General features: G+C 43.7%; 1 protein-coding gene across 5 annotated transcripts; it reads left to right on the top strand.

Moving 5' to 3' along the window:
• On the top strand, positions 1 to 27,031 carry rapgef2a (Rap guanine nucleotide exchange factor 2a). Of its 5 annotated transcripts, XM_017461395.3 has the most exons (30): positions 1 to 622; positions 11,769 to 11,839; positions 11,974 to 12,030; positions 13,150 to 13,233; positions 13,389 to 13,464; positions 13,614 to 13,781; positions 14,419 to 14,436; positions 15,616 to 15,738; positions 15,983 to 16,160; positions 16,327 to 16,463; positions 17,440 to 17,598; positions 17,715 to 17,867; positions 18,119 to 18,283; positions 18,403 to 18,510; positions 18,621 to 18,824; positions 18,905 to 19,013; positions 19,138 to 19,384; positions 19,525 to 19,685; positions 19,863 to 19,877; positions 21,413 to 21,653; positions 21,841 to 22,224; positions 22,316 to 22,527; positions 22,623 to 22,746; positions 23,503 to 23,526; positions 23,997 to 24,211; positions 24,390 to 24,506; positions 24,645 to 24,779; positions 24,966 to 25,119; positions 25,253 to 25,815; positions 25,954 to 27,031. In XM_017461395.3, exons 1-30 carry the CDS (start codon positions 515 to 517, stop codon positions 25,977 to 25,979), a joined length of 4,536 nt encoding a protein of 1,511 aa, XP_017316884.1. In that variant the 5' UTR covers positions 1 to 514; the 3' UTR covers positions 25,980 to 27,031. The 5 variants fall into 5 exon arrangements, with proteins under 5 accessions (XP_017316884.1, XP_017316885.1, XP_017316886.1 ...); XM_017461396.3 differs by lacking the exon at positions 19,863 to 19,877 and having other exon boundaries at positions 2 to 622; XM_017461397.3 differs by lacking the exon at positions 23,503 to 23,526 and having other exon boundaries at positions 2 to 622.
• Positions 27,032 to 27,939: the final 908 nt, after the last annotated feature.

The following is a 27,939-nucleotide window of genomic DNA, read 5'->3' as shown; positions in this document are numbered from 1 at the left end:
TTCTACATCCGTCAGGAGCTTTACTTCACCGTTAATTCGTCCGAAAGCATAGCGCACCGTTTGATTACACAAAGTAACCGGATCTTTTGGGCAAATCGTGATTTAGAGAAAACACCATGCGGGGACGCGGTCGTATTTCTTCGCTGACCAGTAGCGTAGCTAATTAACCCAAAGTAAGGGGATTGTTGTTGGGTTTTTTTTCCCCGCCTTTCGCTGAGGTAGGTTATACCTCCGTAATCTAACATGGGTCTGTGCTTGTGTGATAAACAATCTCCTGATAGACCGGGTAGTGTATAACAGAAGGAAATTCGGTTCGTGTAGCGAGGAGACGCGTAACTGACATCGGAACATCTCTCCTTTCGTCGGGCATCTGGAGCAACTCGAGCCCGCGGCTCCGAAAGCGGCCTAACGCGACAGAACAGAACAGACTTTTCTTCTTTTGGATAGGACTTCGGTTTCACGTAGCGAGGTGAAAGCAGTTCGGAGAAATGCGCAGAGTCTAACAAGTTATTTAATGTGTTTGGTTTTAGTCAGCGGTTTTAAAAACGACAGAATGGCGTCTTATGTGGATAGCAGTTTTCGTCAGGCGATTATGAAGAACCCCAGCGAGAGGACGCAACAGGTAAGAAGAAGCAATGTTAGCATTTTAGCTAACATTGTACATTTTTTTAAAATTATTTTTTTTAATCGAATTTGTTGTATACCAACATTTGCGGTATGGATTAAATTGTCGAGAAATAAGTTTTTTCTTTTGTTTTTTTGTAGTTTTTTTTGTTTGTGTACCCGAGAAATATTTTATTGTTTTGTAAATATTGTCATCTAGCTAAGCTAATACCGTAGCTTCCGTTACTTTGGATATCTGATTCAGTTTGTACGTGTTTGTAGACCTTAAAACCAAACTCTGTTTAAAACATGTTTTGTTTGGGGGGGTTATGAAAATGTATGTTCATTTATTTTGAACAGAGTGAGAAAAATGCTAGTTAGCTAATTTTATTATTATTTTTTTTTCCCTCTCTCAGTCTCTCTTGTGGTTGCAATGTGTTCTATTTTAGCCGCGTTACTCACGCGCTGGTTCAGTGGCTCGTGCCCAAAAAGACTCCAAGTCCCCTATTATAAGTGTACTACGTCACGTATGAGGTATAGGCTTCTACGCCCTACCTAGTGCGTTTATTAGTGCAATAAGGCGCCGATGTGGATTCGGCCTGCTACTCCAGGGTCAACGTAGCGTAATTAAATCCAAGCGGGCCGGTCTGACATCTGTATACGTTTACATTGTAATATCGTGATGGACCGCAGCATTTTTCTGGGCTTCCTACAAGGCCCTGTATTTGAGTTGCAAATTACGGTGTGAGCTCATAGAGTTTGGATAGAGAGAGAGAAAGTTTAAATAAATAAAAAAAAACAAAACAAACTGACAAAGCTTTGGGAAAATTGTAAATGAATGACGTGAAGAACTGAGCAACGCGCCTAATTGATTTTTTTTTTTTAAAGGTGTAATAGAGAATATTTTTTTTGATTTCTTACTAATACAAAAAACCTGTAGAAATGAAGAAGAGGGGAATTTTTTTTTTTCTTCCCAGAACAAAATTTTCTCAGAACAAGTGTATCACGCAGGTGGAAGGGGAGGAGAACCCCAGGCTTCCCGTCCGGAATATTTTGTTTATATTTGGATTCGCGTCTTGTCGGTCATTTTATAGACACGCCCCTAAATCCCCTTCACATCCTCATTAATCATTATCCTTGATTGTTTATATCGCGTTATAACTCTGTTGACTGTCTCATTGCACTCAAACGTGATGCCATGAGAGTCCTTGCTAATGGAAACACTAGTTAGCATGCTAACTCTATAGATATGAACTACTAAAAATATTGTGGGCGGGACTTTGTGTATGGAAAGGAGTATACATTTTTTGTAATAGCCGTGTTCGAGTCCCTCAGTCGTCCTCAGTGTGAAAAGAATCTCAACATCATATAGTCGCTGTTGGGCAGGGCTGAAATATACAGAAAATGCTGTAAGAACTGGTTTTATGTTTGTAAATTCAGGGGTGTAACAATGCAGTGTTTTGTATTGTTTGATATGAGGCCCTTGTATAATGAAGTCAGATGTTCATCATAGTTATATCACAATTTGATTAGGTGTAAACCGAGTCAAGCCCAAACTCCTTCCTCGGAAAAACGTAGCTTCCTCTTTATTTTGAATCGGGAGAGGCTTCGGGGGTTTTACAAAAAAAAATAGGTGGTTTTGATAAGCGGTGGCTATGGTGAGCAGCAGGTAGGAACTTATTGGCATTTTGGTCTTCTCGGTAATTTACAGCGCCGGCCTATGACGTAACCGTTCTGCGTCCGTTTGTAGAACTGTCCGAAAAAACACAGCAACTCATAAACATGTTTACGGCTACAGAAATCACCTGGTCTGGAAATTCATAAACGCAGATTCCATTAAGTGGTGGAGAATGCAGGAGTCAAAACATCTTTGAGCGTTAGAGAGATGAGTCAGCGTTAGAACTAGCTTACAACTTTTCTTTTTTTTTTTTAAAGAGAGATAGCAAGATATATAGTTTTTTAGCTATTAAACAATCTAATACACAGCTTTTGCTTTCGTTATTTGCTGCCAAGAGTGACGGAGCGACCGAATGGACAGCAAAAACACCGGCGTTCTGTATTATTGCAGTCGTCGCACTTTTATGCCATTGAAATCTAAGGCGCATATGTATGCGATGCTCATCACGGACGTTATTACTTAGCCATACTGTATCAAGACGCCGCCGTATCATACCGCATTTGAATTCTGCGCGTTGAATGAATGATGAATCAACTGCACGACGCCAACAGTAAATCCACTTCATGTTTTATTCCTGATGTTCCAGCTGTGAGAACACCTGCTGTTTGATGTAACGCTTGTCATGGCTGTGTGTGTTCAGTCCAGTCAGGACACGGTACAGAAATTTTCACATACCGATGCATTGGACATACTACCCAAGCTCTTTAGGGCGCGAACCGAAATCTGTGTTCGATCCACCGACGCCGAATAAAGAGCGATACTGCACGAGTGATGTAGCACCACGTTACAAGCCCGGTGAACCTTGGCCCTGATTCTCAGCTGCCGGCTTGTTATGACTGCGGTAACGTTTCGAGAAACTGAGGCTGAAGGAAATTCGAAGAGGAAGAGGAGCACAATAAGCAGCTTTGGAAACTGGTGTCAGAGCTGCTTTTGAAGATCTTTCTAGAATTATTAGATTTTTTTTGTTTTACGGACCCCGGATTTCAATCGACCGAACGACTGGGACCGGAAATGTTTCTTAGGTGTAGTGACTGACTGAAAAACCCGAGTCCCCCCCCCCAAGATGTGTGTGAGTGTTGTGAATGCAGAGCCAGGCTCAACAGCTTTAAAAATGGGTGGAAAAACGTGGCGCTGAACAGATTCAGATGTAGTGATTTATTGTGGCGTTTTCACCAGAAGTCAGGTCACGTAATCAGCGCTAGACTGAAGTTGTTCCAAGCCTTCCTGTTTATTACAGCATTGCCAATTCATGACTGCACCGTTCGCTCTAGCGCTAGTTACCACTTATCTTAATCTTAAAGATGAGAAAAGCCAAATATGTCTAAACAGAAATGTTCCCAAGGAGTACAAACTTTTGACGGCAAGAACTCTGGGGAGAATTAACCCGTAAAAGGTGTTTCAGATGATCCGCTAGGTACGAATCCATAGGCTTAAATGTAATGCGTGTAAATTATTCAGTGTGAGTGGGATTCTGCTGAGGGGGGGGGAATACCTTCAGCTGTTCCTGGAAGCATAAAAGTAACTTCATTTAAAATTTAAAAGGTGGCAAAGAAGAAGTAGTGCACACCGCAGTTAGGCCTCAGCCTACTGGATTGTTTGGGCTACGTCCTGATTAATCTGGATAGATCCAAAAACGGCGTTTTCGTATCTAAAATGCTCTCCGTATGCGCCATCCCTAAACGTAAGAAGCTCCGGTCTGCGTCATTTCCGTCAGTCTGAAGGTTGTAGGATGTGACGTTAACCTGGACTGATGTCAAACCGGACAACAGGCGCAACATCTGCGGTACGACGTCGTCCGCCGTGTCGTTTGTTTCGAATCGGACGGGGCACGTGACAAAAAAAAATACTTCATGGTTTTTGTATAGCTCTGTTTTCTCGGTCCTTGCCACGAACGCGAAAACGCCATTTTCAGATTCATCCACTCACGAGAGAGTTTTCGAAGCGCCCCGTTTTCGCCGGACAAAAACGCAGTCGCAGTGTGGAGCAGGATGGAAGTCCATAAAGTGTAGAAAAAGATGCATTTTCAAATTTTGTAGTAATGTTTTTGGATTAACGTAGACGTGGCGTTCGATTGTTAGCTATTCCGTTTGTCTGAGAAGCTGAAAACGTTTTTGCCGACGATTGCTCAGTTATCGGCAACAAATCCACACCGATAGTTTGTCCCGATCGCGTCCGATGCGGGGGCAGCTCAGAAGCGTCCTCTTTCATTATTATACGGTGCCAGAGCGGCCTCTAGAGGCAAAATAAAAACTATCACTGACTCATTTTGTTGTTACTTGAAGTTTTTTTTTTTTTTTTTTGCTTCATTTTGGATGTCTCGATTTTTATTATTTGGAGTGTTACTTTTTGGTTTAGTTTGGATGTAGATCTTTTTATTTACGTTAACATTTTATTAATAGTTAATATATATTAATATTTATTCCATTCAAAAAAGTATAGTACATTTTTGCAATAAAGTTCAGCAATGTTTTACTTTGAGTGTTACGTTTTCATTCAGTAACAGTTTTAAAAACTATGGGTTGATCAATCGGTTATCGGCAGGTAGCTACCGCCCGACTCCGTTATCGGTACCGGTAAAAATCCTCACTCGGTCGACACAAACGTTCAGAGATTGCTGAGCACAAAAACGGGTGGGAAATGAACCATTCTGCGCTCTCTCTCTCTCTCCCTCCCTGCTGTGCCAGAGCGACACTAGCCAATCACACGAGTCCGTCAGCTTGTGTATGCGTAAGAGGGCAGATAGCTGATATTAGTAAACAGTGCAGTAGGTGTCTTTAAGCTAGCCGTTGTATGATCAGGCAGGTCGGCTAAATTGGGGGAGGAGGTGTTATGCGTTGGCACGTTCCCCTTCTGTATTTCTGTCTTTTGCACTTTTTCCACATTCTAAACCTCTTATTAGGTAGGCACAAATTTGTGTTTAGGATTTATTTTCCGTATAAATAGGAAAAACTTGCCGTGTGTTAATCTCTCTCTCTTGTCATCTCTCTCTGTTTAATGTTTAGAAAAACTTCTGCATATAAAGTGCAGCTGTGCTCCTGCCTTGTCTTGCTAAACTCTGCGAGACGAGTTGCCGCACAGTTTTTGCCCGCAGCGTTTTTATTTTCAGTCCTTCACCCATGCACACACTCTTCCGGTGCATGCGGTCAGGACGTTCAGGTACAACCGTCTGTCGAAAGTGTTTGCTCTCAAACCTGCAGCAAGCTGTTTCTGACATTGTTTTCGTTCTTCGCACGCCACACCGCAGGACTGTGCGCCAGAGTGTGTCTCTGAGAGACGACACTCTTCTGCATGGTGTGCGTGTGTTTATCAGGGCTGTCGGGTTTCTTTAAACAGCGCGTTCGTTACTTGAAAGGCTTCATATTTTAAGAGGAGCTAAATATTATTTTAAAAGTAAACCATAGCGGTTCGTGGAGTTAGCGTAGAAAAGATCTCGAAACGAGTAGAAGAAAAGAAACACACTGGGTTTTTTTTTCTTTTTTTCTGAACCGTGTCGAGTTTGCCACCGTATCAGTTTCCCAACACGCTTAACCCGCGAACACGTCTGGAATGGAGGTGAAGCACGTGATGGCATTTCCTGTTGAATGACTCCACGCTGACGAGGCCGTCGCCGGAGGAAACAGGAAAAGCGTCTTTAAAAAAAAAACAAAAAAAAACAGAAGGAAATAAAGGGGTTGGAGAACAATCGCTTGAAACCTCAAGCTCTGAGGCGATGTTTTTAAAAACAAAACAAAAAAAACACTTTTCAGAATAACATTGTTGATTCATATTTAAGGTCTTGTCCGAGCAAGAAAAAGAAACACGCACACACCACAGGATTGTCACTGGCACATCCTGTACTTTTTGGCCCATCGTAAAGATATAAGTATATCCTCTTACTATATCCCGTTTGCATTCGATACCTCGGGGAACGACATTTTCAGTTTCTTTACGACTGTGTATTCTATGAAGGATACTCCGACTATAGATACACGCCACATCAAACGTTTCCTTTTGTATCTTCATCTTTTGTGCGCAGCAAAGAACCCTCTCGCGTTCCGATCACCGCCATCAGGGGCTCGATTTAACGGCCTCTGCGAGTGGAAACAGGTGTAGGAATCCCAAATTATATGATTCATAGGTTTTCCACACCCTTCTCAGGTTGTGCAGCGAGCAGTGATAACGGCATGGAATCAGATTTGTGCCAAAAGTTTTTCCACTGTTTTTCAGTTTCAGAGTGTTGGTTTTTTCTTCTTCTTCTTCTTCTTCTTCTTCTTTCTCATAGTGTGCATATATGTATTTTTAAAAATAATTTTCGTTCACTACTTTTGGCACAAATTGAATTCCATACAGTCTACAAGGGTGGGAGATTTTGGGCAAAAATATCATGATGTGATACTGGAAGACAAACTTTTAATATCAAATCAGTTTGCTTCAAATCCGAAACATATAAAGATGAGACGAGCGCGTTGCGAGAGAGGTTAACGTATCCCGATGTTGATGATGATGATCCCCTCTCTCTCTCGTCCACCCAACCCAAGCTCTCCACCTGCTCGGCCAGCTGCGGTATCTCTTCTCTTTTCCCAGAACAGCAGACTTTGGTTTCAGAATGTGGTGTATAAAAAAGAAAAGAAAAAAAAAGACATACACAGAAAAAAAAAACAGCTGAATAAAGTATTTTGGGAGAAGTAAGTGCACCCCCACAACATTTTTTTTTTCATGTTTACATAAATAGTATCAGGAACAGAATATAAGTGTCTGGGTGTACTTTCTCCAGGCCTGACATTGTCTTTCTGTCTCTCTCTCTCTCTCTCTCTCTCTCTCTCTCTCTCTCTCTCTCTCTCTCTCTCTCTCTCGGTCAGAGCGATGCGTCAGTGCTGATGTGAGCATTATCACAAACACCCTTTGCCGCTATAATCGTGCAGTAGCAGCAACTCTGTGTCTAACCTCCAGACTATTTTTGTGTAGTGGGCTGTAGTGGGCTGAAAAAAAAAAAAAAAAAAAAAGCACGTGTACTGCAGTGATAACGAATGACAAAGGTGATCTACGTCATGTTGGGGTAAAACAAGGCCCAGTTTAAAATAAATAAATACAGGGTTTGTAGTCAAAATATAGATTACTTAAATAAAACAAACATGAATTGAATTTATCAGCATTTTCCCCACATTATCTGAAATTAAGGGTTAAGATGAATTTCGAACAGCATAGCTTTTTCTCTCTCTCTCTTTCATTCTGCCTTTCTGTTCCTCTATCCTGCTTTAAAAATGATGTGTCAGTACCACGTTTAGATTAAGAGAGGGGAACGTGCATTTCTTCCTTCCGCATCAAGGAGCTGATAGGAATATCTTATCGCTCCATCCTGTCTGTCTTTTATTAACCAGCACGAAACGTCTTTTGTTTCTGTTTGCACTAGAGTTCAACCGATTTGTGGATTTTACCGATAACTGAGACGGGCGGTACCTGCCGAAAACCAATTCATCGACCGATAGTTAAATTTGTTGTTGTTTGGGGTGTTTTGTTTTTTGTTTTTTTTTGAGTCAGTGTCTTCCCAGAATTCGAATTATCGAGGGGATGATGGCGAGGTTTGAACGGTTTTCCTGACGCAAGGTTATCCCCAAGGTTTCTGCCATGCTGGTTAATCATTTGGGTGTTATTATTATTATTATTATTACTACTACTACTACTACATGAAGCGTCTGCTGAACCTGGCTCTCTGACATGTGTGGACTCTCTGGAATGTGTGTAATGCAGGGTCAGAGTTGAACTCTCGACTTCAGCGGGTCATCTGGGACAGCTGCTGCCCTCATTCAAGCGACGCCCGAGCGCGTGACGCTCGGAATGCTTCCGATACTCCAGCACGCTCCAGACAGCGATGCGATGCAACAGTGTTGTGCTTTTTTGACATCATGACCTTTAACCTCGCATTGTTTTTCGATGGGTTATTCTCGAGCGCCTGAAGTCCTCTGCCCTTGCGCTCCCAGCTGGTGCTGACCATTATTAACCGTCTGCTCTCCTTGACCTCTGAGGCACTTCACGCTATACGTCAAAGCTAGGTTATATATCGCTCCACACCGTCCGCAGGACGCCCCATAAATACCATCGCCTCAAAAAAAACAAACAAAAGAAAAACAACCACTAGCATTCTACAGCTATTATGCCTACTTTGTTTACGGCTAAGTGACTTTTCTAGTTGGTATAAACCTCTTTTCAAGTTACTCGGACGAAAAGGTTAGCTCGGGCCAGTATTCGCATAGCTACACTCACTTTTAATGTTTTAAGCCATTCGTGTGCACGGATTAAGCAGAACCCAGGAATCGAGAAAGAGGAAATGACCAATCAGAATCGAAGAGGAGAAAGAGGAAATGCGCAACATAAGACATGTTACCAGGAGTTACATAACTTCTTGTAACTTCTTTGCATTTGTTCAACTGCTTTATTTTTAAGTGCCCTATTTACAGGAATTGCAGAATCCAGTCTGTGCCTTCTGGTCACTAGCGAAGAGACTGAAGCTGATTTCCTCATCTATCTACAATTCTATCAATGGTGTCAGTACAGTTCCATAGACGAAGCTTCTTGCTTTCCCACGAACACGCAGTGAATCGGGTTCGTTTCAACATACTCTGCGTAGAGATCCCTTGGCCATGAGAACCGGCCGCTAAGGGCGGTACTCGCGAAGAGTGCTTGGACCCCGTAGATCAGAGCTATGCGGTATGTGGCTGTATTTGGTGCAAGTATAACGATATTTGTTGACGGTTCTTACGTTGTAGTGGAAAAACATAAAAGCAGGACGTCTGCTGGTTCTGTCAAGTTCGAACCCGAGTTGTGTTTGTCGGCATTTCCCCAGCGTTCTCTGGTTTCCTCCTACCGTCCAAAACATGGCGGCACGTAGCTCGTCGATCGACTAGTGTCTAGACTTCCAGCGTTTCCGAACCTGCGGCGGCTCCCGAAGAGGAACAACCATTAAACGCAAAGTTTCCGGTAGCCTTTAACGCCCCTGTTTTCTTGCTTTCTTGCTACTCATTATTCTTCCTTTTCTTTTTTTTCTTTTTAAAAAAAAATATATTTTTGCCATGCAGCGTTTCTGCCTCTAAAATACTTGCTCTCGGTACGGAATATTTCAAAGCAGTGTAGCGATTTTTCTCATTCGGCGCTGCACAAACGACCTGATGATGTGGGTTATGTTTAAGCAAGGCATGACTCGGGTTTTCCTCGAGACGAACGATGCGTGTGTGCTCGTTTGTACTCGTGGAGAAAGCTGAGTGTGTACACATACAAGCGCTGTGTGTTCCTAGGCTTGGTGTGATCATCAATGACTCAGCTTGGTGCGCTCTCTCTCCCTCCCACACACACACACTCTCTCTCTCTCTCTCTCTCTCTCTCTCTCTCTCTCTCTCTCTCTCTCTCTCTCTCTCCCCCCAGAGAGAGAGAGAGAGAGAGAGAGAGAGAGTATCTCTGTTGACCGAGCGAGTGTTTGAGTATCGATTTGGCTGACTACTTGTATTTTGTGGTTAGCTGACATGTTTTTTTCGTATTTGCGCATGTATTTAGACACTGTGTGCAGCATACAAGCAACAACAACAACAAATCCTGAGGAACTCTGGGTAAGTCTATCACACCTCGCAGAAAGACGGAGCTGGACATACGGTATCCTGTTGGGCTTGTTTGTGGTTTGATGCACACAAACAAAAAGCATTGTCTCTGGTGACATGGCTGTGATAATATTTACACTTGTTCCTTCCTTGAGTTCTCTCTCGCTCTCTCTCGCCCTCGCTGTCTCTCTCGTTTTAATCCTAACCCTGTCTGTATTCTATCACTGACATGTGACGCCACGTACGTGTTCAGTGGAGAGAATTATTAAACATGTTTCAAAATGCTGACAGACGGTCCTGGCTCGAGAACAGAGAGCTCGAGTGTTCTCGAAGCCCCAGATCATCAGCGCCGACGATCGGTTCCAAACGAGCGGCGAATCGTTTTTTGGTGTAGAATCGACTCCGGAGATTTGGGCCTGACTCACAGGATTTTTTTTTTAAACATCCCTGGAATCAGGGAATAGACTAAATGACCCTAAATATGAGATACAGCCGGATAAGACCACTCGATACACATTAGTTCATAACGTTGAACTTCCTCTGTTACTTTCAGTGACCACGAACATCTGATTACAAATAGAAATACGACTCGCACGAGAACACAAGTTATTTCAAGAGACTTCCTGTTACTTTAGAGGTTTTCTGCGGTGTACCTGCGTTTTTAATCAGAAGTGTCGTAGCTCCATGGCGTGCCTCGTTACACAGCCCAATTAATGGATAATAAAATTCACCGCCGACTGTTTATCTATCATCGATTTCCATCTGTTAGTTCCGTTACACCCCTAGTTTATACCACGGCTACTATTCTGATTGGTCAGTGCTTGAAGAACTGGATGTTTTATTTTGTTTTCCATTCTTTACATTCTGTGTAAACCCTAGAGACTGTCATGGGTCAAATGAACGAATAAATAAATAAACCCCAGATCAGAACTTTCTGAAGTTTTCGAAGCTCTTGCTCGCAAGTGATCGGCTGATTGGATAACTGCATGAATGAGCAGATTTAGGTGATCTTATTAAATCGACCAGTGCATGTATACAGAGTTGTTTTTAATTTTTTTAATACATTGAGATGGACAAGTAGCTTACGGTGCAGCGAACTGCTGTTCCATCCTGAACCCTGCCTCTCAGTGACACTTCCCGTAGCAATGTAGGAATTTCTGTTGGGGGGGGGGGGGGGGGGGCGACCAAGCGAGGACGGAAATGCCATGCTACACGCCACAAGAATAAACATCCCAGATGCACAAATCCTCCAATCGTAAACTTTTCGTGCACTGCCTCTGAGCTATTACCAACGGCTGGTAATGATGGTGCGTGTGGAAAAACGACATCAAAGCATATAGGGTTTAATATTCTAAATGTGATCTGAATCAGATTTGCATGTCGTAAAGGTGTGGTTTTTGGGCACAGGAATTTCCCCTTAAACGAAATAGCTTGTGGGATCTCCAGAATGATGAGAGTTTTCTGTTCCAGTATCTAGTTTCCATTTCATATAAATTCTGTTGACTACTGCTAGCACCGTTTCCAAAGGCGGTACTGAATGCTTAAGTCAGAATTTCCCACGGTTAAAGGCTAAAAAAGAACGGCGCAAGCTCTCCATTTTACGCCGCAGGAAACGGGCCGAACAGGGAGGACGGAGAAAGCGAGAGAAAGAATGACAAACGGGCATTGTGGAATCCGCAAACATGCCGTTCTTGTTAAACATTGAGCTGAAGTGCATTGCGTCATGGGATGGGTGTGTGTGTGCTCGAACGTGAGCTTGCATGCAGCGTAGGAAGGAGAGCATGGACTGGAGAGTCGAATTGTAATAGGGTTGCTGCCTCTCGCTGGTCATTGAGTGTAACTGCAGGGTGTTTCAGACGGTTTTTTAAACATGTTTTTATATACTGTTTTTGACGCATTGACACGAGTGTTTTGTTTCGCAGGACCTTCAGATCGTCTACTCCTACCTGCATGGGATGGAAGCACTGTCCAGCCTGAGAGAACACCAGCTCAGGTACGTGCGCACCATTTCAAATGCCATTTTAGTAGGTGTTCTGTGTAGTGCACTACATAGTGAGCATATTTAGTGAACAGTAAGCGTACACGAACGTGCTTTTTTAAAAAATTTTTTGTAATTTTCTCTTTCAGGTTGATGTGTGAAACAGTTCGCTACGAGCATCATGAAGCCAACGAGGTTTTATACTAGTGAGTGTCTCGTCGATGTTTAACATCAGGCCCCTGATTCGCTCACGTGCGACACACGTTTCTGACCCACGCCGACAAACATCTGTCCTGGGCACGGAGCAAGTACTTTGCACATATCGCTTCCCTCCAGACTCTCTGGCTCTCCGACTCGTTGGTTTGACAGACTCGGGGTTAAAATGCACAAGTTCAGCAGTTTGTATGCTATTTGTGTAAGTTTAGTTTCCTTAAAAAAAATGCTGCCTCGATGGGGAAAAAGAGACTCTGTTTGTCATTCTGAGCTTTCACTCTGACTCGTCTCGGAGCGGCATGCTGTTGTTTCACATGTAGGAGTGGACCGAAGGTGAAAACGTACTGTACTTTAAAAAAAAAAAAAAAAAAAAAATGTAATAAACGTGTAAATGAAAGATATACATCCAAGCCGAACCAAAAAGTAACACTCCAAAACGAATCAAAAAACACTTCAAATAACCCAACAAAATTAGTCAGTGACGATTTTTATTTCTTCTCTAGAGGCCGCTCTTGTACCGTATAACAATGACAGACGACACTTCTCGGTAGATCCGCAATGGACGCAACCGGGAAAAACTATCGGTGTGGATTTTTGCAGATAAACAATAGTTTGTTTATCAGTCCAGTTAATCGGCAAAACCGATCAATCAGTCAACCTCCACTTCAGAGCAGTTTTCTGCAATACGAATGAGTTGGGTTTTGTTTTTGTTTTTTTGTGCCCAGTAGTTTATCAAAACACTTCGGGGGGTGATGCCGTTATTGGAAAATAATCGATGACGTTCCCGTAACAGCGTGTCCTGAAGCATATATCCTTCTTACACGACAGCCGTTTTTTATGAATTAAAATACCTCGGTTGTACACGTCAGTCCCTGTGTGTTAGCTGTTACTATAGTAACGTCACGAAACGCATTGTTTTAAAAGCAAGAGTGTTCATATAAACCTCCTTAGCGCTTGTCGAAGCTGTTATCGCAAATAAAAACCCCTTCGGACCGGTACGATTTTTTTAAAAATTCGACAGCATAACAAGACCCCCTGAAGGGTTGTTGTTGTTGTTGTCGTTTGTAAAAGACTACAGAGCTGTAATGCATCGGCTTTTTTTTGTGTTTTAGCCCTGATGACATTGGAACCTGCTGGTACATCTTGCTGTCTGGCTCGGTTTTCATTAAGGAATCGATGTTCCTTCCACGCAGCAGGTGTGTGTGTGTGTGTGTGTGTGTGCCATCCCTGCAGAATTTCTTTTGTTTTATAAATTTGTGTGCGCTTTTTTTTTGTATAACCTGTAATTGTTTCTCTCTCTCTTTCTCTGTGTGTGTGTGTGTGTGTGTGTGTGTTTGTGTGTGTGTCTCAGTTTTGGGAAACGTTCTGCAGGGAGTTTGCGGCGAGGCTGCGAGTGTATCGTCCTCGAGGCCTCCGAAATGATAGTGGTGAGTCTGTGTGTGTGTGTGAGAACTGAAGAGGATGTGTTATTATACTGAAGAGGATGTGTGTGTGTGTGTGTGTGAGAGAGAGAGAGCTGTGCACAGACTGAGACGTTTTTTATCTTCAGCTAACCGATTTCCTCTCTCGCCGTCAGGTGGACTATGTGGAGGACAGTGAGGAGTATTTTCAGAGGCAGGTGTCACACCGACAGTCCAGGAGAAGGTTCCGGAAAATAAATCAACGCGGAGAGAGGCAGACCATCATCGACACGGTCGAGCATTATCCAGTTAGCAAGCCGCCTCTGCCCCCAGGCTATCACACGGTCTGTATGAAAAAATCTATATATATATATACATACACTTCTGTTTGGAATATAAATCTGAAATGTAAATCATCAGGAGTTACTCTCTGTCTGTTACTTCTTATAAGTTATGTAAACTAGTTTGTTTTTGCCGAATCACTCGATGATAGAGCTGTGTGAATTTCGTAGCGTTAACCAATTTCTTTCCTCTGTTTCACAAGAGGAAGCTGTTATGCCAAGCCGAGCATTGCGTCGCACAGTAAATATTAAATACGCAAAGAATAAAACACTTCACGATGTGCCAGTATAGGGGAATAATCAGCGCCAGGGCGCTGCGATGAAGCAGACGTCCTGCTACCACCGTAAAGTTGATGATTTTGCGTACAGTGGCACGGCCACAGCAATTCGCCGACGATTACGACTCTTTTCTTTATTAAAGAACGTCACGTCGTACTTTTTAATCCGTTTATAACGTCGCGCGCGGGTATCTATTTATTTTTTCAGCAAGCACTGTTAAACAGTTCAAATTTTGCTTATAGTCCAGCTCTTTCATGTGATATTTCTTTAAATAATTGTTATTTTCTATAATTGGAAGTGGTTTGTTTTTTAATAATTGGGTGTCTTGTGTTTTTGTTTTTGTTTTGTTTTTCGACCGCAGGAGTCTTCCAAATCCCAGGTAACGTTTCTTTCTGCAACGCTTAAAACATTTTCGTTTTGTTTGCTCTGCCTTTAAGAACAAATGTACTAACATACACGTCACAAGAATTGAAACTCCATTGTCTTCATTGCTGTGCTGCATGTTCCCTCTTTTTTTTTTAAAAAAAAAAAGTTTTTTGTTTTTTTTTCCATTTAGCTACATTTTCTCAAGCCCGCTTCCTCTTTCTTGCTTTATTTCCACAGTCAATAACGCTCATTATGATTTACACCCGGGGGGAGGGGGGGGGGGGGGGTTTCCGAGCAGCTTGAATCAAAACTATTGTTCAGTGACCTCCTGTCATTTCAGGGTCAGCGCTGATGACTGGTTTAGTAGGGGTGTCCATCATCCTCAAAGCCCTCCCCATTCAGTGAAAACAATTACCATTCCCACTCTTACTAATCTGTGTGTATGTGTGTGTGTGAGAGAGAGAGAGAGGGTGAAAAGGAGGTGGTCTTTGCAGCGCTGTCTATGTTCCTCCCCTCCTACTCTTTCTCTCTCTGGGTCTGTTGCTGTGGAGATTTTCACGGGAGTTTGTGGGGCGGGGGGAGCGGTGTTGCCGAGAGAGGAAGCAGTTGTGGAAGTGCAGGCTGAAATAAGGCCAGGACGAAGCAGAAGAGAAAGTAGATGAGGCGAGTCAGGATGTCGTAGAGAGGGTTAAACAGGCCGGTCTGTGCCTTTATCGACGAGGACGTTAGTGCTCCCGCACAGCTATGGAGTCGGGCAACCAGACAGGAGGACTGTGAGTACATTTAGACACCCTTTCGTACTGTTCGAACACGAAACAAGTATACACAAAGTGGTGCGTTTGCGATTACGCCGACCTGTGAATGCGCAACTCTTGGGCTCGTGAGAACAAATGGCTTCGTATTTGTTTCATAGAATAAAATCGGGAGGTGAAATGCCCTCGCGTCAGCTGTTTAATATTTCTTTTCAGAGGGTAACGTATACAGTTGAGGTTGTAAGTTTACGTACACGCTACATTAAGACACGCCCCCAGACCCTCCCCCCGTTTGTTGGATGTAACTGCTTTCAGAGAAAGGAGGCTTTAGTGAGCTTAATCCTTTGATCCATCATGGACTAGATTGCAAAAGACACCTCTCTCTTTCTCGTGCACACGCTCCAAAATCCGTGTACCAACCTATTCTGGCTCTCTTCCAGCTTCCTGCGGATTTCACTAAGATCCACCTCTCTGACGGGCTCCACCTCCACATGTCGTCCAGTCAATCCCGATCCAGCATCGCCAGTGACTCAGGAAGCAGCAGCCTATCAGATATTTACCAGGTACACATTCATAAGCTTCTCTCTCTTCCTTTCCTTCTCACGCGTACGCTTGCTCTCCGGAGGGAACGCGTCAGACAGCGGATTCTGCAAACCCCAAATACTTCTTGTCAGAGTGGTCTGTGAAACACGACATAACCACTTCAAATGTATAGCCTTATACAAATCTTAATATACTAGTATTAATCCTTACGTACACGTATTAAACACATAATCGTGCTGTTTTCTAACGTGCTTTCTCTGCCAGGCTACCGAGAGCGATTGCGGCGACGTGGATCTCAGCGGACTGCCCGAGACGGCGGTGGATTCGGACGAGGATGACGACGACGAAGAAGTGGGGAGATCGGCGGACCCCCTCATGAGTCGAGACATCGTGAGAGACTGCCTGGAGAAAGACCCCGTGGACCGTACAGACGATGACATCGGTAAGAAGATACTTAAAGCCTTTTTTTTTTTTTCCTTTTTTTTTTTCTTTTCCCCCTCCTCCATGTGTCACAATTCTGACTAAACTCAATGAACATTCAAGAGGATGGAAACCACTTACATTTACACCTGCCCTTTGTCTTTCTTTCTCGCCCTCTCTCCCTCCAGAGCAGTTACTGGAGTTCGTGCAGCAGCTGCCGGCGTTCTCCAGTCTCAGCGTGTCTGTGAGGCGAGCGCTCTGTGCCGTCATGGTGTTTGCCGTGGTGGAACGTGCCGGAACTATCGTGCTGAACCACGGAGAGGAGGTGCTGGGTCATTTTAAATGAAGGTTTCCTTTCTAAATTGGCGGCTCAGTAGTTAGGGCTCTGCTGGAAGGTTGCGAATTGAAATCCTTGACTTCTAATCGTACTCTTGATCTCAATAATAAACATAGCCGTAAGTGGCGATTTGCGGGGTCCGAGCACACGTCGCGCTCCAAGTTAAACAGAGCTCTAAAGAAACCATAGATGGTACACACTCCAAGTTTTGTCATAATCCCGTGCAATCCCTGCCGAAACCTTATTGGCTGGTGGTTCGTATCATTAGAAGTTCATTATTACACCAATGCAGTATACCACGCTTCTGCTGGATTGCAATAATGTTTATTATTTTTTAATTTTGAAAAACCGCTGTTTGAATTCTATGAATAGCCACGCCCCAAATTTGGCTAACGGACTCTTGGGATTTTGTATTTCGTTTCGTGCAAATCCATGCGTAAACTAACTACGCCCAAGAAGAAGTGATGACACGTGAGGCCATATTGTTTACGAATCTCGGCTTGAGTTTTGTGAAGATCCTAGGACTGGTTTGCAAAAGTTTGAAAACTCAATCTATGTGGGAGGAGCCAATTTTTTTTGTCGCTTTGTATGTTTGTTTGTTAGAAGCCAAGGAATTGGTGAAAAAAAAAAATCCTAGTAATTCACGGTTTCCGAGATATGGGCTAAAATGTAAAACTCTGTGTCTTGGTGCCACCATGTGGCCGATTGAGCGTGTCTTGGTTGCCTTAGTAGCAGGATCGGGGTACTGTCTACTGACCAATTTAATGTCTCTGCAACTTGACCTTTGGTGCTTGAACCTCTAATAATAATAATAATAATAATAATAATAATATTCTATAAGGGATGATGATGATTTAATGATTTCAACTGCAAAAATGTCCGTTAGGTGTGTGTACTGTGTTCCAAATAAGCCTTGGGGATAAACACTAAGCTTTGCATATACGTGTGTTTGCGTCATGTTTAGCTGGACTCATGGTCAGTAATCCTGAACGGAGCCGTGGAGGTGATGTATCCGGATGGCCAGCCTGAGACTGTAGGGATGGGAGGCAGTTTCGGAGTCTCTCCCTCCATGGAGAAAGAGCTCATGGTCGGCGTCATGAGGACCAAAGTAGACGACTGCCAGGTGTGTGGGATGTGGGGGGTTCTTTAGAAAAAATTTTTAACAAGGATACAATTTATTTATTTATTTTTAAAAATTGTATTAACACTTTATTCTGTCTTGGTGATGTGGTCGTGTAGTTTGTGTGTATAGCGCAGCAAGACTACTGCTGCATCCTGAACCAGGTGGAACTGAACACACAGCGGGTGGAGGAGGAGGGAGAGATCGTAATGGTGAAAGAACACCGGGAGCTCGACCGCACAGGAACACGCAAAGGACACATCGTCGTTAAGGTGACGAAATGTTTTTATTTATTCATTTTTTTGCCGAAAATTTTATTTCTTGCTTTATTTTATCAATATGAAAATAATCCACGCGAAGGCGGGTCTCTTCCGAGTTTGTCGTTTCTAGTTGGGAGAGATTTGATGGTTTCAACTTGTCCAAGAAAGGGTTGTATTACATGTTACCGGAGTAACGTGTCTTTTTTTTTTTTTTTTCTTTTTCTTTTTTTTTTTCTTAAAAAAAAAAAACCCTCATCTCGCAGGGCACCCCAGAGCGTCTGATTCAGCATTTAGTGGAGGACCACTCCGTAGTGGACCCGACGTACATTGAAGACTTCCTGTTGACCTACCGCACCTTCCTGTCCAGTCCTCTTATTGTGGGCCAAAGACTTTTAGACTGGTTCAACGACCCCAGTTTACGTGACAAGGTAGGTAGCGCTGACTGAATGCGTTTGAGTTTTAATTACGTCGTCAAGAGCGTTTTGAATAGTAACGAGACCGATTTTATAAAATGTATACACACTCTGCACTGCCTTCTGTCTCTCAGGTGACACGGGTCGTGTTACTTTGGGTTAATAATCACTTCAGTGACTTTGAGGGAGACCCGGGAATGACACAGTTCCTAGAGGAGTTCCAGAACAATCTGGAAAAAGAAGTACGCGAATGAGCCAATGCTACTACACTATATACTATAAGTCTCATCCATTTTTTAAAAAATTTATATCACCACCCCCACTCATTCATTTTTGTTCTTACTCGAATCAGAAAATGAGTGGTCAGTTGCGTTTGCTCAACATCGCGTGCGCCGCCAAGGCCAAGTCGCGAGTAGTTACGATCGCGAGGTCGTCTCGGGAGCTGCCCCTCCCCTTCACTCTGATGGGCGGTGCTGAGCGAGGAACGCACCTCTTCATTAGCTCTGTCGAAGCTGGCAGTAAGGCAGAAGAGGCGGGGCTTAAGCGTGGAGACCAGGTAAGCCCGTTTTGACATTGGTAAAGACAGCATCGGCATGCTTACAATGCTTTCTGACTAACTTGTGACACGTTCTTTAGATACTGGAGGTGAACGGGCAGACGTTTGAGAATGTACACCTGTCCAAAGCCAACGAGATCCTCAAGAATAACATACAACTGTCCATGAGTGTCAAAACCAACCTACTGGGTGAGTTTATTCACCTTCACAGGCAAATAGAGAGGTTTTTTTTTGTTTTGTTTTTTTTTAAATAAATGCTTACTGTTTTTGGCATGCAACCCAATTACAGAGATCTTTTACATGTCTTTCTCAGTCTTTAAGGAGCTGGTGGCACGAATAGCCGAGGAACGGAAAAACGGGGTTCCTCACCTTCCTAAGATCGGTGACGGAAAGAAAAGCTCCCGCTACTCCGTACCCGATCTCGGGGTCGATACCGGGGTCGTCATGTGTCCGGAGAAGGTCAGCAAGAAGGCTAAAGCGCACACCATGGGCGGCCGCAACAAACTGATGAAGATTCTGGACAAAACGCGGATCAGCATTCTACCTCAAAAACCATACAGGTAGGCACACGAAACAGATGGCCGCGTTTTCGTTTGTAGCGTAGCGTTTTAAACTCCTCCTTTTCGTTCCGAACGGATTGTCGCGCCGCGTTGTAATGCGTAGTTGTGCACCGAATGACGGGAGTTGATGTTGTCGACAGTGACCTCGGATTGGGGCAGACGCAGGACGACAGCATTGTGGGCCTGAGGCAGACCAAGCAGACTCCGCCCACCACGACAATCACCGGAAGCTTGTCGTCTAGCAACCCTGACTTGGCGCAGGGCCAACAGCGCATCATCGACTACAGCGTGCAGCCACCTGGTAAACGACAACCCGTTTCCGGTTACAGCACAGGCTGCAGAAAGACCGCTCCTGCTGGTTCCCTTCCTGCCTCACTTTTCTTTGCAGTGCTAACTATATTGTGTGGGTTGGAAATGGCTTGCTGAATATATTCTGTGTCATGTTCTAACTTTTCCACAACCCTCTTCTCGCTCACAGCACCTGGATTCACTCGTGAGTACTCGGGGTTTCTCTAGAGACACCGACAGCCGTCTTTTACGCTTCTAGCCGCCTTTTTAGATACCTCTCTTAGATTCGATTCTCTCTCTTGTAGTTCTAGCTGTAGTTCCTTGAATAGGGGGATGTACTTGTACTTATTCATGCTGATCTTTCTAGTTAGCTGTCCACGTTGGATGGACACACTATTACGGATCATCTGTATTAAGAATGCATCTTTTTTAATCTCTCTATCCGTGTCCAGATCTCTTTTCTGTACACCCATTATAGCGACTTGCATTCCCTCGTCAAATTCCTCTCCAGTTTCTTTACTTCTTTCTCCAGTTTTGCTTGCCTACACACACTCTTCTAACACTTCTGCAGGAATACGACTCCATTCCATGCCTGCCCCTCCACCTGACTTTTTAATCCTGTATCTCAGTTTTTATTTATTTAATTTTGGTCTCCAGTAATTTGGGTTATAATTTGAACCTTTTCTTTTGTGGATTATAGCTAAATTTGTTCCAATGGATAATGTGCATGTGATTAGCGCAATGGTAAAACTCGTAAGCTTTCATTTTGTTCCATTCCATGGTTTCAGGCTGGCCCGAATTAATCAATAGTGACCGCAGCATTTAGCGGTCATTAGACTTTAGTATTATTAGTAGAATTGGTAACCTTTTTTTTTGGTAATGAGCCACAAAGGTTGCATTAGTTTCAGTCTGGAAAAAAAAAAAAACTATTTGCAGTTAAATAATCAAAAATCTATATGATAATTCGAGTAGTATAAGTAGGTACTAACAATAAAATTAACTAACGTTGAAGCGTCCGTATATAATTTGCAAATATGAATCAGAAGCCGAAATGTTCTTCAGTTGATTATTAGATGCATACGCTATACAGGAGAATTTCATATCAACACAAACATTTTGCTGTGCTGAACAGAGGTCGACAGATTATGGATTTTACCGATAACTAAGTCGGGCAGCACCAAAAAACTGAACTTTATTACAAAAATAACAGTACTCACTGTACATTGAAATGTACCTCACTTTTTAAAAAAATAAAAATAAAAAATAGAATTCAATTAAGATGTACATCCAAACTGAACCAAAAAGTTAAACCCCAAATAACAAATAAAAATAGAGATCCAAAAGGAATTAAAATTATTATTAAAAAAAAAACACTTCAAATAACACAACAAAATTTGTCAGTTTTTATTTAGCCTCTAGAGGTCGCTCTCGTAACGTATAATAACGACAGCAGATGCTTCTCAGACGCTCCGGCAACGCACGCAAGCAGGAATCGCCGATAACCAATAGATCCAGCGATCGGCCATCTGTGGCAATTAATCTGCAAAATCAATCGGATTTACCCAGGATTATCGTTTACACCTCAATGCCGAACTGAACCAACAACAAAAGAACAAAGTGAACGCTTATTCATTGCATGATGGCTGAACCAGGCTGCTTGTTTTAGTAGTTCTGTTAAGTTCTGGTTGTTTTTTTTTCTCTTCGTTTTTGTTTTTTCCGTTCGCCCCTCCCCCTTTTCAGAATTACAAGATCAGGTGCTACGCGTGTTCAAGGCGGATCAACAAAGTCGCTACCTGCTGATCAATAGGGAAACGACGGCACGAGAGGCGGCCAATCTGGCGATCCGAGAGTTCGGCCTGACCGCCGGCCCCGAAGCTTATTCGCTGTGCGAGGTGTCCGTCACGCCGGAGGGCGTCATCAAACAGAGGAGACTTCCAGATCAGCTCAATAAACTTGCTGACCGGATTCAGCTCTGTGCGAGGTGCGCATCGGCTTCTAATCTCACCTTAATCACTAAAGGATTTACAGTTTTGGTTTTTGTTTTCTTAAAGGAAAACATATTGCAGTTTTGGTTAGCCGTGCTTTTTTTTTTTCTTTTTTTTAAAAATGAAAATAATATTGCTGATTTTGCTGTTTTTCTTTTTTAAATCATTAACTGCGCTCATCAGGTACTACCTTAAGAGTAACATGGAGACGGAGACACTGTGCTCGGACGTCGAGGCTCAAGAACTGCAAAGAGAATCTCAGGTTTGTCTGTTATCTCTCAGCTCCACGGAGATAGCCAATCAGCTCTCGGCACGCAACTACGTGCTCTTTGCCAGCATCGAGCCCACCGATTACATCGCAGACCTCTTCAAGCTGCGTCCCCGCGAGCCGCCGGGCAACCTCCGCAACTTCGAAGACCTCGTCAACCAGGAGACCTTCTGGGTCTCCACGGAGATCGTGCGGGAACCCAACCAGGCCAAGCGGATGAAGCTAATCAAACACTTCATCAAAGTGGCCCTTCATTGTCGGGACTGCAAAAACTTCAACTCCATGTTCGCTATCATCAGGTGACTCCCAGATTCATCGCGTGCTAATCGGGCTAATCCGGCATGTAAAGCGTTCTAAATCCATCGCTCTCTCTCTCCTTCTGTCTTTCAGTGGGCTGAATCTCGCCCCCGTGTCGCGTCTGCGTGCTACGTGGGAGCGTCTACCTGCTAAATACGAAAAGTTGCTGGCCGAGCTGCAGGAAGTCTTCGACCCGTCGCGCAACATGGCCAAATACCGCAACCTGCTGAACAAGCACAATCTCCAACCGCCGATCATTCCTCTTTTCCCCATCGTCAAGAAAGACCTCACCTTCCTCCACGAGGGTACGATTATTAACCCCTTACGGCTTCAGGAGCAAATTTAGGGCGTGTCCGTCTGTCTGGTTTGAGAACTTTAAGCGTGTCCCTCTGTTTCGCAGGTAACGACTCTAAAGTGGACGGACTGGTCAATTTCGAGAAACTGCGAATGATCGCTCGAGAGATCAGGCACGTGGTCAGGTTGGCGTCCGTCACCATGGATCCAGCGCTGCTCTTCAGGACGAGGTGCGCGCACAGTGTTCCCTTGAGAATGCTTACAAAAGACACACACACACTCTGGTAGAGAGCTGCATGGGAATCTGTACAGGAACAAAATGAACTACGAACAGAAAAACTGCTGACAGGAGCCGGTTTTTATCCGATGCGTAACCATGACGACGCTCTTAGTCATCTTGGCGAGTATGTTACAAAAAAGAAAGGGGGGAAAAAAGCTGAAATATAGATTGGTGACGATAAGGGGATTGCTTGCCTTCGCTGTATGAAATATATTCTATTCAAACTGTCATAAATATCTTTATATTATTTATCTCCCCGAGTTAAAGGAAGCACTCGATGTCAACTAGGTTCGACTTTCGAAGCTCCACTGTGCTTAAAAATTTTTTTTAAAAACTTGTATACGCCGCCACGTCCTGCCCGTCCGTAGGATTGGATTGCTGCCGATCGAGGGGAGATCTAAAAACGTGAAATGCAAAGCACACGAAGTCCCCGTGCAGCGCTCTACTACGTACACTCAGTTTTTCAGACATGAAGAATTCCTTAAACACGCCCCCCGTAAGGAAAATTGTAATTGTTTTGGTCACATTTGCGTCAGCGTGTTTGTGCTTGATGTCCGGAGCGGGCTCTTCCTGTGGTCTGTGGCCTCTGTTCTGTGGGCTTTACTGTATAAGCACCTGTCTGTCTCTCTTGTCTCCTCCCCCCACCCCCTTTTTATGTCTCTTTCTCTCCGTCCTCCTCTTTGGTGTCTTCACGGCTGTGTTTTAGGAAGAAAAAATGGAGGAGTCTTGGGTAAGTGGGACTGTGGCTCAGCTGGGTTTTTTTTTTTTTATGCGCTCTCTCTGTGTGTGTGTGTGTGTGTGTGTGTGTGTCTCTCTCTCTCTCTCTCTCTCTCTCCCTCTATTTCTCTGTCTCTCTTGCTGTCTGACTCCTAATGTCTAACGTTGCTGGTGGTGCTGTGGCATTAACTGCACTCACATAGACTGATATTAACCTGGTACAAAGCACAGTAGTCCTCTCCTCTCACCTTCTCTCCCCTTCCTTGCCCTTCTCTCACCTCTCCTCTCCCCTTCTCTTTCTCCTCTCCCCTCCCCCTCTCTCCCTTCTGCATGAGCCGTAGCAGGTTGTAGATTACTTGAGCATGTTTGAACACTTTATTCTTTTGTTTCAGCGTTGTTTCTCTTTCATTCCCTGATAATGTCCATCATTTCAGTTTTACTGAGTAGTGTTTTTATTGGGTTTTGTCTTGTGTATGTGTGTAGGTCTCTGAGTCAGGTGAGCAGCTCCTCATTGTCTGACGGGACAGTAGGTCATAGGAGGAGAGGCAGACGGAGCTCCTTCCTCAGCGCAAAGAAACTGTACGAGACTGAGTTGATGAGCAGACGAGTGCGTCAGTACCTCGACACGCTCACGCACGAGAGCAGTGAGGACGCCTTACATGCTCTGTCTCTGCAGTGGGAGCCTTCCAACAACACAGGTGAGTCCCTAACACACACGCGCGCACACACACAGCATTCCAACATTAGATTAAGTGCTGAAATGAACTTTCTCACATTTACTTCTCTTTTAGGAAGTGTGTAAATTTCAGCTTTATACGTGCGTACATTAAATACATCGTGTGTGAGAATTTGTCTCGGCGTTTGTGTGTTTCTTAGTGCATAAGACCGCTGTGGAAAAAAGGCGAGTTGATGCGTCTCCCGCAACGCCAAGAAGCCCCACTCCAAAGAATATCCCTCGAAAGAAGCCACCTGGCAAAGAATTGGCACCATTAGGTAATCTCTCTCACACACACACACACACACACACACACACGTAATACCTACGTGCATAAAACGTGTAAACAAACAAAAGTTAATACAAAAGTAAAGTTTAGTTTGTACTGTATGTTCTCACACTGTGTGTGTGTGTAGGTGCACATTCACCCGCGTCTCACCACGCAGAAGAGGCTCAGGATAGACAGAGAAGACAGAAGGAAGACAACCAATCGAACGCTTCCTCTCACCGTTCGTCCCCGCCCGCTTTCCCCGGGAACGCGTCCAGAAAGGGTACGAACGCGCTGACCCTCTGAACCATTAGCCACGTTGTTTAAACATGTTCTATCATTTTGTCTGTTCATTTGAGCTGTATTTTTTTTGTTTGTTTGTTTTCATTTCTGAACTTTCCATATTCAAAGCTCTGGGATTTGATAGAAAGAGGAATAAAGATCAGAAATGTTTTTGTTTGTTTCCCAGGACCTGATCAGCTGAGTCTCCTGAGGGCCTCATCATCTGATTTGATCATGGCAGATGACCACACCCACAGCCACACACACGCCCCCTCTCACACACGCACGTTCACACAGACTCCTAACGCTCACCGGACGGAGCTAGACCAGATCAGCCTCGGGTACATATATATGCTATAGAAAATGTATCAACACCTCATGACCAATCAGAATTAAGAGTTTGACAGCGCTGTGCTTTTGTGCTTGAAAAAAAAAATCTAATTAATTTGCGTTCTTTCTTTCTGTCTCGGTCAGGTCTTATTCGCTGACCCAGGACCAGTGTGACCGTGCCTCATTGGACGCCGCTGACAGTGGGCGGGGCAGCTGGACCTCCTGCTCCAGCGGCTCTCACGACAACATCCAGAGCATCCCTCAGCGCATCGGCTACTACGACAGCCGCAGCTGGGAGATGCTGACGGAGGGGCCGGGCATCGGGCGGAGCCAATCGGCCACGCCCCTGGGCTACTGGGCCGATGAATCGGAAGGCGACACGGGCACGATCAAGCGACGAGGGGGAAAAGACGAGGTCCCGAACGTGCAAAAGAGCACCATGAGTCGAAGGGAGGGGCGTTTCCGAGAGCCTCCACCCACTCCGCCTGGGTACACCGCTCTGTCGTTGGCTGAGGTCGAGGAGCTCGGGCATAACCTCATCCACAGTCAGACTCATGGACGACGCCCACCGGACTACAACGCGGCCCTGCAGAGGTCCCGGCTCATCAAGAGGTCACTGGACTTAGAACCGCCCCCACAGCCACGCCCACCCCCCCGCATGCATGGATATACTCACTGTCCGCCACCACGGCGACCACCGTGTGACGGTGAGGGTTTTATTCAGTCTGACGGTGCATTTAAAGATTATTTTACATTTTAAAGTAAATTTATTTTACTTTAAAAGTACAAGTAAACACATTATTGTTATACGTTGATGGTGATTTCCGTTTCATCCTGTTCTGCAGAAAATGAGCAGATATCTGCGGTGTGAGGAATCCGCACACATCATTCATCCGCTCAGAACTGCAACACGCAAAGCTTCTCAAAACCGACTCTCTGGCTCTCTGCTCCCGCCGTACTCTGACCGGTTCCCACGGCTGTCAATCAAATCCCAGTGAGCATGAGCAGATTCTATAGCGAAGACTCGCCAGCCACCACAGCACATTGGAGTGTGGCGGGTTTTTTTTTTTTTTTTTTTAAATAAATTGCTCTTGGTTTGAAATCACTGTGAGAACCACAAGAAAGAAGTTTTGGCACTTTGAAGGAAATGAAGGAAAACGGACCGCTTGAACAAAAGTTTAACCTACATGGATGCTGATGTTTTTCAACAGTGTTATTTTAATTGTCTCAAGTCCTACACCGTGTGTGTGTGTGTGTGTGTGTGTGGCATGTAAGGATACTTGAATCAGAAAGTGTGTGTGTGTGTGGGTGAGAAAAAGCTGCCCGTCACTAGACCTCAGAAAGAACTCGGCGTCGCCATCAGTATTCACTTGACCTTGTTACTTTTTGTGATTTCTGTCGTGTCTGTTCTGTTTCATCTCTCCCACTGATTTCCACAGGCACTCCCAAGCATTTATCATTTTTTAAATCCATTTCAATCGTGTTTTTTTTTTTTTCTTTTCTTTTGTTATTATCGAATCCATTTTCATTCCTCTCTTTGCCAGTCCAGTGGGATTCAGCACAAATTCTGATCTTGTTGCACAGACAAAGTGTAAAAATAAGAAAATTTGCATTGTTACTACTTATGAAATAGTTATTACGTAGCAACTTTTTTTCTTTCTTTTTTTTTTTTTTTTTAAACGAGGGTCATAATTATGTATGAGATGCCTCCTGGGTCTGCCATTTCCCTGCCTGAACCTTGTCATATCATATGTATTTCTATGTCTTTTAAAAAGACATCACATTTTGTATTTTTAATACAAAAAAAAAAATTTGTAAATATCGGTTATATTTTGTTTAAAATCGGAGAGAGCTATATACTGTTTGAGGTAACATTCAGCTACAATTAGCTTGAATGACCAAAAATAAATACTGTAGCAATGACTGCTCTTCTGGTCTGTTGTTGTCCTTTAAGCAGAGTAAAATTGGCATGAAGAAAGTTTGCTGCTTGCAAGAACACCAGCCAAATAAGTTACTACTCAAGTTAATCCAAACTTTTGTGGTGCATGTCTTTGGCTCTGTGCTCTCAGTTGCACCAACCACAGTTAACCACTAGAGGTCAGTGCTGCTGCAAACCAGATTTTAAAATCGATCCAAATTATAAAACATGCAAGTCAGTGGAATGATTGGTCAAAAACTGGATCATTAATTAATGAATTAAATATTATGCTATTTTACATTTAGTATTTGGCTTGCTGGTTAGCTAATGTTTAATAACACTGTTGGCTGGATTTTTAAAATTTTTTATCCTTAAATGTTCTTAAAATCTTCTTTAAAGTCACTGTCGAATTTTTAAAGGCTGGTGTTTTCTTTATACACGGGCAGCAAAGGAGTCGTCGCGTATGAATCGTTAAGGTTCGGCGAAAGAGAAGATCTTCCAGGGCCACGGATGCTCGTCTTGCTGATTGCAGACGCGACTAGAGTTTTCTCTCTGGCTTGTCTGTTGAGCGACACAGCAGCTGGACGAGAGAAATGCAAATCTCATGAAATGTCTGATTTTTGACAAGTACTTTGTATTTTGTACGAGTGAAAAATGTAAGTCTTGAAAACATACTCGAGAAAAAGTTCAAATCTTCGGAAATAGTACTCAAGTACAGTAACAAACTACGTTTACTCAAATAGTTCTCAATCGTGTTTATTTTTTTTGTGAAGAGACGTTTAACATGTATGGAAGGAGTCTCCGGTGTCAGCGCTTTGTAACAGTCAGACGTCAAGCTGCAGCTGTCAAGTTTTTATTTCGTCACAAGGTTATTTTTAGTAGCTGTTCCATCACGAGGCTCAATGTAATGTTG

Source organism: Ictalurus punctatus, chromosome 29 (assembly GCF_001660625.3).
Source record: "Ictalurus punctatus breed USDA103 chromosome 29, Coco_2.0, whole genome shotgun sequence".
Lineage (NCBI taxonomy): Eukaryota > Metazoa > Chordata > Actinopteri > Siluriformes > Ictaluridae > Ictalurus > Ictalurus punctatus.
This window is presented reverse-complemented; position numbering and strand designations above follow the sequence as displayed.